The sequence below is a fragment of the Vicugna pacos genome, chromosome 3, assembly GCF_048564905.1.
Source record: "Vicugna pacos chromosome 3, VicPac4, whole genome shotgun sequence".
NCBI lineage: Eukaryota > Metazoa > Chordata > Mammalia > Artiodactyla > Camelidae > Vicugna > Vicugna pacos.
In genome coordinates, this window is record NC_132989.1 from 59,537,499 (window position 1) to 59,551,952 (window position 14,454).

The 14,454-nt window shown below is 40.0% G+C and overlaps 1 protein-coding gene across 1 annotated transcript in view; it reads right to left on the bottom strand.

Moving 5' to 3' along the window:
• The window catches only part of ADGRV1 (adhesion G protein-coupled receptor V1), a 440,955-nt gene that overhangs the window by 77,434 nt on the left and 349,067 nt on the right, over nt 1-14,454 (bottom strand). Inside the window, exon 85 of the mRNA XM_072958404.1 lies at nt 2,413-2,570. Coding sequence (XP_072814505.1) covers nt 2,413-2,570 — 158 coding nt within the window. The remainder of the gene's footprint in view (nt 1-2,412; nt 2,571-14,454) is intronic.

Sequence of the window (14,454 nt, forward strand, 5' to 3'; positions counted from 1 at the left end):
AAATGGTCCTTGCCCTCAAGGAATTCATAATTTATTTAAGGAAACCAGACACACACACCAAAAAAAGTCACCATTCCGTTCTCATGCAAGTGCTAAGTGCTATGATGGCTGTAGGGACAAAATGCTTTAAAGGCGTAGATGGAGGCAGGGGTAATTCTTGGCTGGTGTGGTTCTGTAAAGAGGCAATTCCAAAGGTTTCACAGAAGAGGCAGTATATTGGGAGCTGCCAGAATTTCTATAAAAGAGTGAACAGCATCTTGTTGGACGGGGGTCCTAGGGATTAACTTGTGTTTGTCCAGCATATGATTTTTACTTAGATTACTGGTTTATTTAAGATGGCTTTGGGGAGATAATGAAGATTATGGGACGGTAATAAGCCCCTTCTCCCATTCTTTCATCCACATTTTCTCACATGACTTACTAAGCACTTGGGTTTTATCAACTAATGGTAACGGTAAGGAGTTTGTAGAGGGCTTCTGACATGAGCAAAATGGCAGTATCAGGTAATTTTAGGAAGGAGTAAATTGATGCCGTGGTCAGAATGCAGGCTAAATAGTTAACTCACTTGGGGATGAGAAAGATGGGCTGGGGTGGACTAGAGAGACTCTTGTGTTATAAAAGTGAGAGACTGGACGTTCTTCTGGGCAGTGAGACACTGTATGACTGTAATGCTAGAGAGTGAGAGAATTCATGTCACACTTTTGAAATACGGATATCTGAGAAGATGAAATGAAGAAGAAAAAGACTAGAACAAGTGACCAACCAGGAAAATACCATGAGAGTTCAAGTGAGATAACGACTACCAGATTGGATTGCCATGGGAATAGGGGAATCGGAAATACCACATTTTTTTTTTAATTTGAAAAGCTACACTAAGAGCCATGTTTCTATTAATATTTCGTTGCAAGAGAGGTTTTGTTAGTTGAGATACATGTGGGCTAGAGCTTTTACCATTATGTTCAAGGCTTGAGGGCTACATTTTGCAGGTAATCAGAGCATCGTTTATCTGCTGTATCCATGATACAAAAGGCATAGGGGTGATTTAGGTATGAAAAGGATTAACACATTAGGTTATGTGTTATGATGGTGTCACTATTGAAAATGTGTCAACACTGGCACATTTATATTATATAGAAAGCAAACTTTCCTTTCAAAAGAGATTATGCATTTTAATAATGGGAATCTCAAGTTGAATAAAAGCATAGCTTCTGGATAAATTCTATGCCCATGAAAAAGTAGGAGATCTACAACGAATATTGCTTTTTTAATTGAAGAATTTAAGATTAATCATAACTTTAAATAATCTTTTGGCCCACATGTTAATTGCATGCTAAATGAGAGGGAAGAGGGAAGAGCTGGCTAGACAAGAGACCCCACAGCCTACCCAGTGAACCAGTATAGAAGTCCCTTCTCTTTACACCGCTAGGAAAATCACTTTGCATCTCCCCTAAGCCAGCTCAGGAACTAGAGGCTCATCTTATATTAGAATGAATCTTTTTTTATCTTGGAAGTGCCAATATCTACCGAGCCTCCAATAATGTATTAGACACTATTCTAGGTACTTCATATAGGGTATCTTGCCTAAACTCCAAAAAACGCCTAAGATGTTTAGAATTTCTCTCATTCATTTGGCTTTAGATTTGTAAAAGCTTAGAAAAGAGGAAAGTCCTCTTCCTTTTGGCCCAAGAGGGATCCCCCACCCCAGCTCTTAGAATCTCCCTAATATCCTAGTCACTCAAACTATGTTAGAGTGAGTTTTCTCTATGGAGGTGTTTGGTTATTGTTCCAAGTTAAACAAAATTCCTAAGAGACTCTAATCTAACCACAGAAAAAGAATCAGATCATAAAAACCCGTGTTAAGTATGATTCAAAGGGAAAAAATGAGCTGCAGTGAAAGCCAACTTGAGCTGGAAAGACTTGCACGCTTAAGTAACCAGACATGTGTAGCCACTTATGAAGCTGTCTGGTCACATATGTTTTTAAACATCTGTCAGCACAATCAGAGCTCCACATGCACAACGTAGCACTCACAAGCATTACAGAGGTTTGTGTGTGAGAAAGCCTCAGAATCTGAAAGAAATGCATAGATTTCGCAGATTGAACACAGGTTGTTATCGCTCGAGTTGAAGACTGCTTGGGGAAGCAGCTCCCAAACGCTGTGAGTCATTTACTTGAACATTAACATCCTAGGGACAAAACTGGAACTGGCAATAAAACCTCCAGAGTCCTGAAGACAGAGAGATGCCAGAAGTAACAAGGAGCAGGATAAAGCAGAGAACTAGAACTTAACCTGTGGCTTCAGAGCTGCAAGCTGAGTCTCACTTGCCTCCTTTTTTTGACAAAGAACATACAGTGACACTTTCCCACCATTAAAGAATCCCATCTCCAAAGTGAAAACAGTTTGTTCCAAACCTGCTGCGTTCGTTCTTCCTCTGAAGACATCGTCATATGCTTTCCACTGAGGCTTCACCTGGTAGGCGTGGATGAACACCACAAATACCACCACGAGGCACATTAAAGGAACAAGAGCGGCAGTGAACAGAGCCGCATACACGTTTGGGATGAAACACCTGGAAGAGGGAAGAAACAAGGTAACTCAAGATGACTTCAATACAAACACTTCTAAATGCACCATGTATGACATCATCACATTATACTAGCACTTTTTATCCCAAAGTTGGCAAAAGCAATTTTCTGCTTTGCCAAATTGGAGCTTTGTTTGAATAGAGGCTCCGTGATTAAATCGAATCCACTGCTTCACAGTAGATTCTATGGAATATGCAAATCCTGAGGTGCTCAGAAAACTTCAAAAAAAAAAAAAAAGGTGATGGCCAAATAAATGTGAGGAAGGCATCCTTGCTTTTCCAGCTCTATCTTCTTGGCCTAATGAGACCAGGGTCTCACTAAGGACTTCATGAAAGAAGTATTATTCAAAGGCACATTTGAGGCTTCCCAGGGCTCAACTCTGTCATTTACACAGTTTTGTTTTTTGAGTGAATGACAGTCTTGTCATTCCTAAGCCATACATTTCCCCAGAGCCATTAATTCTTTTGAAAAGGATGACAATTTTCCATTCAGAAGCTATACTGCATAACTGTATCTATTACTACAGGATTTTATTTAGATCAATGAGGTTTAAGGTTAACTTAACATTATTTATTTTGGTAACACTGAAATTCCACGAGAAATGGTTTCAGGGATGTAACTGGAAGTTTTTACTCATGGGTCATAAAAATCTTCTTGTTCAAATAAAATCTTTCACAAACAATCTCAAAATGAACAACTGTTAAATAGGTTCTCAATATCTAGAATTGTGCTTTTGAGGTATTCTTATAAAGGACCCATGTCCTACAACTTACAAGACAACAATACTTTAAATTACAAGAAATCTTAATAGTAGATGGTGCCTCTTTTCAAATATTTCCCCAACTTCTCCATTTTTAATACATAATATCTGTAAACCAAGATTACAATGTAGCCAAATGTAATGGTTGCTGAAAACTCAATGAAAAAAAAATAACCTGTTTAGAAGGAAATCTTAAAATTCAAAATATAGATAAATCAGGAGAAACACGAATTTATGCAATTTGGGAAATTAGTCCCTCAATTTCCTATTTAAAAAGAGACACATTATTAAAGACTTTACTTAGATACTATTTTTAATTAACATGAGCTGCTAAATGTATTCCTCAAGGAAACAAGACACATTTCAAGAGATATTTCAAGACACATTCTGCATCTGCAAAGAGATGTCAGAATGACGAATTTTCTGGCTTTTAGAATTTAATTTGGACAGCAGGAAGCCTGAATCCTTCCCTGTACTCTCATTTGTATGCCATGAGATCCGCATCTTCCAGGTAAAAGGCGTACAATTAAATAAAACAGGCAAACAGTAATGACTTTGATCTTGAAGAGATTTCTGCACTAAAAATAGTGATCATGTTGGCTACTCATGTCTATGTACACTGCCTCTACATGATTTCTTATTGTTTTCATCTGATTTATGGATTCACTACCACAGATTTGGCTTCAAGGGGCTTAGACAAATACAGACACTGACAAGGAACTCACACAGGCTTCAATGCTTTATTTTTATTATGAAAAACATTGTCACAATTCAATTTCAGGCTGTAAAATGGGGATGATGACTGAAGAAGCTACTGTGAGCTGCTCAACGAGTAATCGACGTTTCTACAGAGTGCTGTGGTACCAGGTCCAGCTTTCCAACATCTATACTTACCTGGGCCTGGCCACGTTTGGTTCTCACCTCTCTATTTGAAGTGCTTTTCTGAAAACTTTCCTTTATTTCAGGGGAAAACCTTTGAAAGCAGAACCCCACTTAATGGCGCACCATCCTGGTCAAAAAATAAATTGGGCCAAGCAGACCTCTGGAAGATCAGAAGTAACCAGGGATGCCTGCAGTGGCTTTGGGAAGAGAGGGGAATTCCCTAAGAGTCACCACTCTTCAAAATCTCATTTGCAATTCTCCCTGCTTGTACAACGAGGTGGCCAGGCGGGGCCAATTCTTTCAGAGAAAGGGGCTGAAAAATTATCCAGTCCTGAAGCAACCCCTTTCCCCCCTGCTTTTGCAGGTCATGATGTCTCACTAAGAGGCTGCTGAGAGCGCCCTAAGTTTGCCCTCCACATGGTCGACATGGGCCAGATCATGAGTGAGCAGGGCTTTGGCCCACAGCACACCTGCTCTGTTGGCAGCCCCTCCTGCCTTCCCCTCTACTTTGAGCCCTGCAGTCCTGCCAGGGGCCTCCCTCGCCCACTCCTGTCCAGCAGTGACTCCATCCCAGTTTCCCTCCAACAAAAACTACCTGCCTGGTGTACTACCTCTCTTAGGGATTAGGGGGGTCACCCAACTGTCCGGAAACATTATCATTGGCAAATGAGATGGGGTGGAAAGGATAACCCACAAGCACATACAGCAGTCAGGGCCACCACTCCCGTGACTCGGTCCATGGAAAGCGAGTGGGGCAGGCGACGTCATTCCACATTGTATCTCGTAGACTAAAGCTTTCTTGTTGTAAATTCTCACTCAGCTTTTCTTCTAGAGCTAATAGGTATTCTTACTTTCTAATCACTATTGTCTGAATGGGATTTCTACTGATGTAGAATAAAACTTGCCACATACACTGAAAAGTTCCCAAGATAAATGAACTATATCTTACCCTTAAAAGAAAGAAAGAAACAAAAAAACCCTCACCAACCAGAATTTTCTAAAGTCCAACCAAATAAGATGTACAGTACATCCAGGTAGTTTGGGGATTAGAGCACAGGAAAGTGATGTGGGGAGTTAGGAAACTGTGAATACTACGTTAGAAATCATCTCTGAAATAAGGCTGGGAACAAATTCTTGGAAAAACTGAATGTAATGGAAGAAATGAGCAGACTGAATACCATGCACACGCAGGGCTGTGGAAACAGCTGATTAACGTGCTAGTGGCTACTGCTTCCAGGACAGATCTGGCAGTTACCAGAAAATGAGACAAAGACCATGTGGATTTGCTTTCTGAGAAGGGGCGAGGAAAGTACTCCTTGTAATTACCAGCTCATCCAACTTCAGAGAACTCTGGCGACCCTTCTCTCTGGGTGGTGAATGCTCTTTTGGGTTCTTGTAATCATGTGAGTAACTTTTGCTGTTCCCTTTTAACATTTCTTGGCTAAATTTTCTTTCTTATTATGACCCACAGACAATCCTACTTTATTTCAAAATCTTGTGAGGACTTCATCCTTTTCTTGGTTTTTCAGCCAGATGAAACAAGTGAATGCTGTTTCATTATCTTCAAGTTTCCCTCTTTCAGGCCCCCTCCCCCGCACTGGGCCATTCACCATGCCTTATGTCACTTTCTAATTTAGTCAGATTATTACTCCCCTAGGTGGCACTTTATATTTACTGAAGGGTTTCCACTTGCATTACCCAACTTGATTAAAAAATTATGCGGGTGGCATGGGGTACCGCAGTTTCTTTATTCCTGGTATGAAATCAGCATAAGGTGGAGCTCAGAAACAGAGAGTCCAGGAGAGACAAAAGCGCCACTTGAAACTGCTGAAAATATTGGAAGGGATGTTGGGAACTCCCTGTACATGAGACTGTAATTTGACTCCATTTAAATTATATTTTCAAGAACAAGCTGAACCTGGCAAACGGGAGGACCTGCAGAGATCCAAGCAGCTGACATGTGGACTACATCTGGGTTACACAGGTAATGAAAAAGCAACTAGGGAATGAAAGGATAATAAATGTTTGTTTCAAAGGTCTTCCTTGTTAAGTGCTTCTCCTCAACAAGACAATGATAATAGCTATGACTCATAGGCTCCCCCTGGTAAGTCTCCTTAAGATTCTCTTTACCAATGGCATCTACGTCACAGTTATATTTGTTGCTGCAGCCAGCTTTTTCTTTTCCACGTGGAAACGCATGGTGATGCCCTACTTTATTTGGGGATAAGGAGATGGTCTGCCAGTTTTATCCTAAAAATGTTTAAATGTATGATGAATCAGGAATTCATTATTTATTGCGAACTGATTTCTACACTACGTAGAAAGTACAATAGAACGCTTTATTGGCTCTGTTAAAGAATACAGATGTTATTCATTATGTAGATGCTTATCATTAATAAATACACCAAAGCCATACCTATGAGTTCAATAGTCCTTTCCTTGCATAGTCAATTTACTTTCTTTCCAAAGAAGATGTCATTATTTAACGTACATTCTAAATCCACCTGTGGATTTATGTATGTATGTATGTATACATGTATTTCTGTGTGTATTTCTTGTTCCATTCAAAATGGCTGGAGAGGTTAAGAGGGATCCTTTAAGCATACTAATTTTTCTCTAATGAATAAATTTATGAAGACACTGGAGTGAAGAGAAAGTAACAGTATAGGCTAAACCACTGCAAGGTAGGAAAATGTATTCTCTCTGTCCTTCTGTTGTAGTAGTGCGTACGGCTGAACTCTAAATTAATTTTCCTTTAACTTTAAACAAGAACAATATTAAGATTACATTTCAGATAAGCCCTACAAAGTGAAGTCTCATGGTAGGATAACGTATGGACTTAGAGAACAAGGGGAAGAGCAGAGTATTTTCCTAAACTGGACTAGCCGGATAATGAAAACAATCACAACTATTACTCCTACTATCCTTACTTCTACCGCCACTACCACTGACACTGGCAGTGACCATTTACCAGGTGCCAGGCACGAAACTCGGTACTTACGTGCATCTCTACACATAAACATCACAAGAGTCCCATCAGCCTCACTGTACATGAGGAAAAATGACAAAGTATATGAGGTCAGACAGAGAATGACAACTATCATATGCTTTCAGTTATATGAGGAGTCTAAAAAAAATGATACAAATTCTGTTTACAAACCAAAAACAGATTCACAGACATAGAAAACAAACTATGGTTACCTAAGAGGAAAGAGCAGGGGAGAGATAAATTAGGGGTTGGAGATTAACAGAGACACATTACTGTTTATAAAACAGATAAATAACAAGGACCTACTGTATGGCACAGGGAACTATATTCAATTTCTTGTAATAACATGTATTGGAAAATAATCTGAACGGAAAAAATATGTGTATGTATAACTGAATCACTCTGCTGTACATGTGAAACTAACACTGTAAATCAACTACACTTTAATAAAAAATTTTAAAAATAAAGCATATGAGGTCAAACGCTAGAAGCATAAATAGGGTCATTCTGCTACCCCTACAATTCTAAAATTATTTCAGAATTCTAGCAAAGACATATTAAAGTAAGTAGGAAACATGCCAGTGTTCTCCTTGAAGACAGAGACTACAATCTTTTTTCATATTTCTCCTAGTCCTTTGCATAATTAGACCCTTAATAAATGTCTATTGATTTCACTGATTTATTGCACTCTGAAAACCACTCACTTAAAAAAAGTAGGCATAGAAAATCCAGTATTTCCTGTGTGTTCAGTTTAATCATAATCCAAACAACAGCTGAGTATCTACCATGTACCAGGAACAGTGCTGGACATGGAAGGGCATATAAAGATGCCTAAGGCAAAGTCCTTCCCATCAAGAAGATCATAGTGACAACAAGTGAACCTAGCCTTCTATTCAAAGTTGTTGTTTCATCAGCAACAGCAGCACTACCTGGGAGCCTGTGAAAAACGCAGGATCTCGCACCCCGTGACAGAGCTCCTGAAACTGCATTTTAACAAGATCCCCAGGCGTTTCAGGTACACACTGAAAGTTTGAGAAGCACTCTTCTCGCACACACGTGCGACATAAAGTAGCTTAATGTAATTAACAATTAATCTTTACATCTCTTTGGCAGTGAAGACAAGGGATTACTTAACCCCAGGGAAAATCAGGCCTAGAGATTTTGCAACATGTGATGGTCAAAGCAGCCTGAAGAACCAGAAATAAAGCAAAGCAACAGGAAGCAAAAAGGATAGCGAAGCAGAGATCTGTCGTATTTAGGAGCTGGGGATTAGCAGTCTGAGCTGTCTCACTGCAGAAAAGAAGGGAGCCATTAAATAAAGTGAGAGGACACAACGGATCTGCAGACTGGTAGAATGAAACAAGAAGGGGAGTGCCGGGCTATGATGGGTGTGGATGGAAGGTAAATATTCAATCTCGCTGCATCTAAAGAACTCCTGAAAGTAAGGATTCCATCAGTTGTGAGCACTAGACGTACTCCATAGTTGCCCACACTGCTCACAGTTTCTGGAAGAGGTGATCCCATGGGCCATATGCCTCTATCCCCCAGCCCCAGCCCCAGCCCCAGGTCACCCAGACACAGGTGACTAGCTCTGAGATGGATACCTGATCCAAAGACAGCCATTCTTCTGCCTTGCTCCTGATTTATAACTTGGTGACTTAGCTCTAAGAGGTGAGCTGAGCCCATCAGCTATTTGCTCTTGAGAATTTGACATGGATAACTGCCAGTTAGCAGCAGCACTAGAGCTGTTATAAATTCAGGGCAAACAGCCATGTTGGAGTAAATACACAATGAATATACAAAATAAATGAACAGAAAAAAAGCGAGGAGGAAGGAAGGGTTGGGAGGAGCATTCAGATGCTCACAACAAGAAGAACGAGAGACCCTGTGGTCCCTGACAGATGAAGACCGCAGTCCTGGTTTTCAGCGTTTTAATTCCAGGTTCTCTGAGGTCCAGTTATACCTCATTTCCCACTTTGGAATGTCCAAGAGAGTGCCACTGGGGTACACATACTTCTATAACCCCACTTCCTTTACTTCAAATAGCTGTAGTAGGTTTTACATGCCACTCGCATGGCCATGGTTAAACTATGAATAATATTTCAGAGTTAGTGAGTGATAAAGGGGGAGCCAACACAGCTGTTTTTAAAACAACGTTGCTCTTAAAGACGTAGGAGGCTACCATTGCCATGTCTAATAGTTTTAGAGTTTACTCCACAACACGATGAGCATTCCTAACTCGATGTACTGACAATTGCCTCAAAGAGTAAGACTCAGGCTCACCTTTTAGTACTTAAAAAGCGCCCATATGCTTATATTACTTGAAAAGACTGAGCAAAGAAAACTGTGGACAGATTGGAGCAATATTGTTTCATCTACTTCAAAAAGAGCAGATATTTTAATTCACTGAATACCAATTTTGAATGAGGCAACAGTTGCCCACATCCTCAGCTCATTATATACTCAAGGTTTAAATAGGATAGAGATAGTCACTGAAAAACAGTCTGCTGACTATAACTCAATAAAATAAAAATTTAAAAAAAGATCAAGTTACACATAAAAAAAAAAGTCTGAAAATCATGATACCCTCTCAAATGACCTTTTCTTTTTTTTCCCCTTTTCAATTCTGAGCCATCTGTTCCCTGAACAACTGGATGATACTGCTGAAATTGGTCTATTGGACAGTGGTTGCCAACTGTGCTCTAGGTAGGTTCCAGTGAATCAAGCCCCTTCAGAATTTAATCATAATAAGGTCAGGCTGACTTGCTATTTTTTTGCATGTACTAATGCTCTGTTCTCATAAAACAAAATTGTTAGGTACTAGAAAATGTCATTGTCCCCGAGCATTCAAAGGTGTCCTGCCCTTACCTCTTGTTCACCAAGCCGCTGAATGGATGGCAAAAAAGTCTTTTTCTGACGAATCCTATGGCTTTCTTTTATCTGAAGATAGTAAAATTATATGGCTTTCTAAGTTTAAAGCTAAATTTACAGAGGTGACTGTGGGAATACAAGATTAATGTCCAAAATATTTATCTTTTTGTACCCCCCATCTCCAATCACAATTGCACTTGTGGACAACGATACTCAGATATGACTGTTAGCAGGAAAGAAGCTTCAGGTAAGGCTAATCTCCCATCACACAGGCAGGATGAAGTACTTTCTGATCTCAGGTTGATGCTGGAGATGTGACATTTTGTGCTTTAAGTGTGAGATTTCAATAAACTCAAAGCACTTAGAAATAGTCAGAAGAAATTAGAGACTGTATTTCATGTCGGTATAAATATTCCATCCTTCCTCTGATTAAGACTTCGTAGGCTTTGAAGTACTGCTCTCTCCACAAATACCCTTACAATACACTTACCTGTGCTTCATTTAGAGCCCATGGGAAACACAAGAGAAGTAAAAGTGTAGCTGTATGCCTACAAAAGTGACACTGTGGCCACTCTGTTAATGATGTGGATGCTTTAAGTGGCAAAAAATCCTGACAGTAATGGTAATCATTTCTCAACGGGGCAAAAATCACTTAGTACAAGTGATTTTAATCAACTACATATTACTAAACGGCAACCACATTACATTGTCCTGAAGATCAGGCCCACACATTTCTGTGGCTTTATGTGCAAGTTGCAAATATTCCAAGAAAACCTTCCACAGTGTTCCCTGTAGGAGTGAACGCTCACATACCCATATCTTGTATCCTCTAATTCAAATTAACATTTACAGCACATTGCAAGAACTCATGTTCCTAAATGGTGACTTAAAGTCACTAAGAAATTGTTAATGGAAGTTAGTCATGCTTTGTTTAAAAAACACTACATACTTCTTTGTGCTATTAGTAAAATTTTAATCCTGAAAACAACAGTGTTAACTTTCAACTCTTGAGAAAACAAGGATAATGTGAGTAGATAAGGTATGAATGAAGACACTGGAACCAGGCTGTCTTGAGTCAATCCTAGGTCCACCTTTTACTGACTCTGTGACTTGGGCCAGTATCGAACTTCTCCACACCTCACTTTCCTAAAAAATAGAATGGGGAGAACAATGGCATCCAGCTCCTGAGAGTAGAGTGAGGGCTGCGGAGTGAGGACTGCGGAGTGAGGACTGGATGAGTTGATGCACGTAAAGTTCCCGGCTCAGAGCCTGGCCCGCTGCAGGGGCTCCAAAAAGGTATTTACGATGATTGCTATCACCTGTTACTAAGTCCCAACTTCTCTTATGTCTACAAGACTTAACCTGTATTTAACTAAAGAGACAATATCAAATAGCAGTGTAGGGTAGTGTGAACATCTGTCAACTTTTTTATGTGTTAGAGAAAAGTGCTTAACAGTATGAGTCCAGTGATAGAAAAATATTTAAACTGAGGGAATCAGGGAAGACTTCATGAAAGAGGTGGGGTTTGATTCCAGCTCTTTCCCCCTGGGATTCCTTACCAGTCAGCAGATACTTAGTGAGAGTTAGTCATGCAAATAAGATGTTTTGCCTGTGTCCACAAAGGCTCTGCAAGAGGGGAAGAAGGAAAACTTTCCCTTTGCAGCTTTTCCCCATGACTCATGTGTGTTTCTGCAAAATCAGTTGTCGAAACCTGGTTCCAGCTTGAAAAGTCAACGGTATTACGGGTCATTCGGCAAGAGGCAGGTAATACTCAAGGAAGTCAGACATAAATAACAGCAGGCCTGGTCCAGAAGCGTCAGCAGCAGGAGATGGAGCTGTGGTTGCAGCGGCCTCTCCAGGCCTTGGCACTGATGGTTTCCTACCTGCTGTCCTCCTGTCCCCCTCCCAACCACCATTCCCATCCAAACCTCCAAAGAGAGGGCCAAGGGTGCTGGAGGGAAAAGACCAATTAGCTGAGGGTTTTCTAGAAGAGGGAGAATTTCTAGCCTCTTGGAAGCCTGCACTCTGAATGGGGTGACTGCTGGACAATTTCCAATGTTGACTATCAGAAAGCAAGGCTTTGTGAAAACATTTTTTCTTCACAGAATCTTAGAACTAGAAGGAATAGCTAGGGCCATCCCACCCTCCCTCTAGCTTAATGGGTGAAGAAACCAAGACTCAAGGATTTCTGACCTTGCCCAGGACCTGACTGTCTAAACTCCTAAGTCAGTAATCCAAGTGAGGGTCCAAAGCATAAGTCAGACTCAAGAAAAATAACCCAAAATGTTTCCAGGGGTTATATTCTCCTAATAATCTAAAAATCCCTTTTTTAAGAAAGTATCCCCAGTGTTTTATTTTACTTTGCACATGAAATTCCCAGGAGCTAGGGAACTATTGAGTAAATCATAGAATGAAACAATAAACACATACATTTCTGAATATAATACTCAACAGTAATTGTTAGAGCAGGCAGGTAGCTAGATATGAGCAGAGAAAGGGGGACACAGGCAAATAGCAGAAAACCATATGTCTTGTAAACAACGGGGATCCTGGGGCAGACCAAGAAAAACAGGATCCTTTGCACTAATGAAAAACCACATCTTCTGGGTTGATAAGTGTCCTGGAGGCAGAAGGGTGGGACAGGAGAGGAATCCCCACTATCCGAATGTAACCTTTCGATCATTATGACCTCTGTCCAAATGTAACCTTTTGCTTATGATACCCCCATTCGAATGTAACCTTTTGTTCATTATGACCTCATCCAACTTCCCAATCAAGACTAAATAAGAATGAAAAATCCCTCCTCCCCACGTGGAAAGGTGGAGTTGGGATGAAGATCAGGAAAGATGATCCCAAACCCCTCCCCACCAATGAGTATTTTGCCCATTCATTTTTACACTCATATAATGAGCTTGCCAAGGAACTTGGGGCAGCCACCCACCTGGGTCAGCTCGCTCTTGCCTTGAGAGCGGACTGCCTACCCCTTAATAAATCCTTGCTTTGCTTTCTTAACCTCTGCGTCTTGTCTCTGAATTCTTTCTGCAAACAAGACAAGAACCTCTCGATCCTAACATAATGACCCAAACATCTCAGACCTTACTCTCTCATGAAAGTTTTTAACGACACCACAAACTAAATTTTTGCTAAATATAAAAATTCACACAAAACAATAAATTGATATAGGAAAAATATGAAGAAAGAGCAGTGAATTCCAAAAGGCAGCCTGTCATTCATAAACTCCCCTCCCACTGAGGTCCTTCCTACCCTCCAAAAAAATTTGGCTTCAGTTGAATTAACGTTTTATCCTAAGGAATTTATTTTTGACAACAGGATGTTCCTGTTATTTTCAAGTCCTGTAATTTCAACAACAGGATTTCAGGGCAGTGAAATGAAATCAGAAGAGTAGAGTAGTATTAATTTCTGAGTCTAATCATAAATGGGTAAGAAAACCCCAAATAGTCCAAAACCTGCCATAAAAATTTAGGGCTATCTCCTTCATGAATTTTCTGAATTCTTTTAATTAAAAAAAATCATTATCTAACATGCAGTAAAGATTTTTTGGCTGAAGTTCTTCACTTTTTAACTGTAGCCAAACTTCTTCAATGTAGAGCTGGGACAGGCCAGCTAACATCTTCAGAAACTTCCCTTTATGACGGTTCACAAGTTTGTTGTTTTCTTTATTTCTCTTTCTCTCTTTCTTTAAATGAAAGCTCATGGGCCACAAAGTGGAAGTAATTTTTAAAACATGCTGAAAGTTCAAGAGTGTGATATGCGTGCCTCTTTATCATTTCAAATGATAAAATCTTGTAAATGATACTTTTAAATGATAAAATATCACCAAATGTTGAGACTGCTTGTCATAACTCATTTGAAAGCCCATCACTCGGGTGTGTGGAGAGAAGTCAGAAGATACCATCTCCTCTAAATCAAACACTTGCTTGAAGATTCTGCGGCCTGTTATCGCCAAGAATAGAGACTGATCTAGCTGGGTTTGATTATGAAGGAAAATGCATCAAAACCCATACTTGTCTGGGATGTTCTAAATGGAAGACAAGAAGGAAATGATGATTTCACAAAACAGGGAGTGAAAAAGTGAAGTCCTTACAGATGTGGACTCTGAATCAGATGGGCCTGGCCGTGAACCTTGGCACTGCTTTCTAATAGTTATGTGACTACAGGCAAGTGAAGTTACCTCTCTGAGCTTCAGTATCCTTGTTGATAAAATATGAATAAAATCTACTTTTTTCATAAATGCGTTGTGAGAATTAAATGAGATTAACTTGATTAAAGTGTTTACATAGTGCCTAGCATGTGGTAAAGACTCAATAAAGGACAGCTATCACCATTCACTTTAGCATGTGAACTG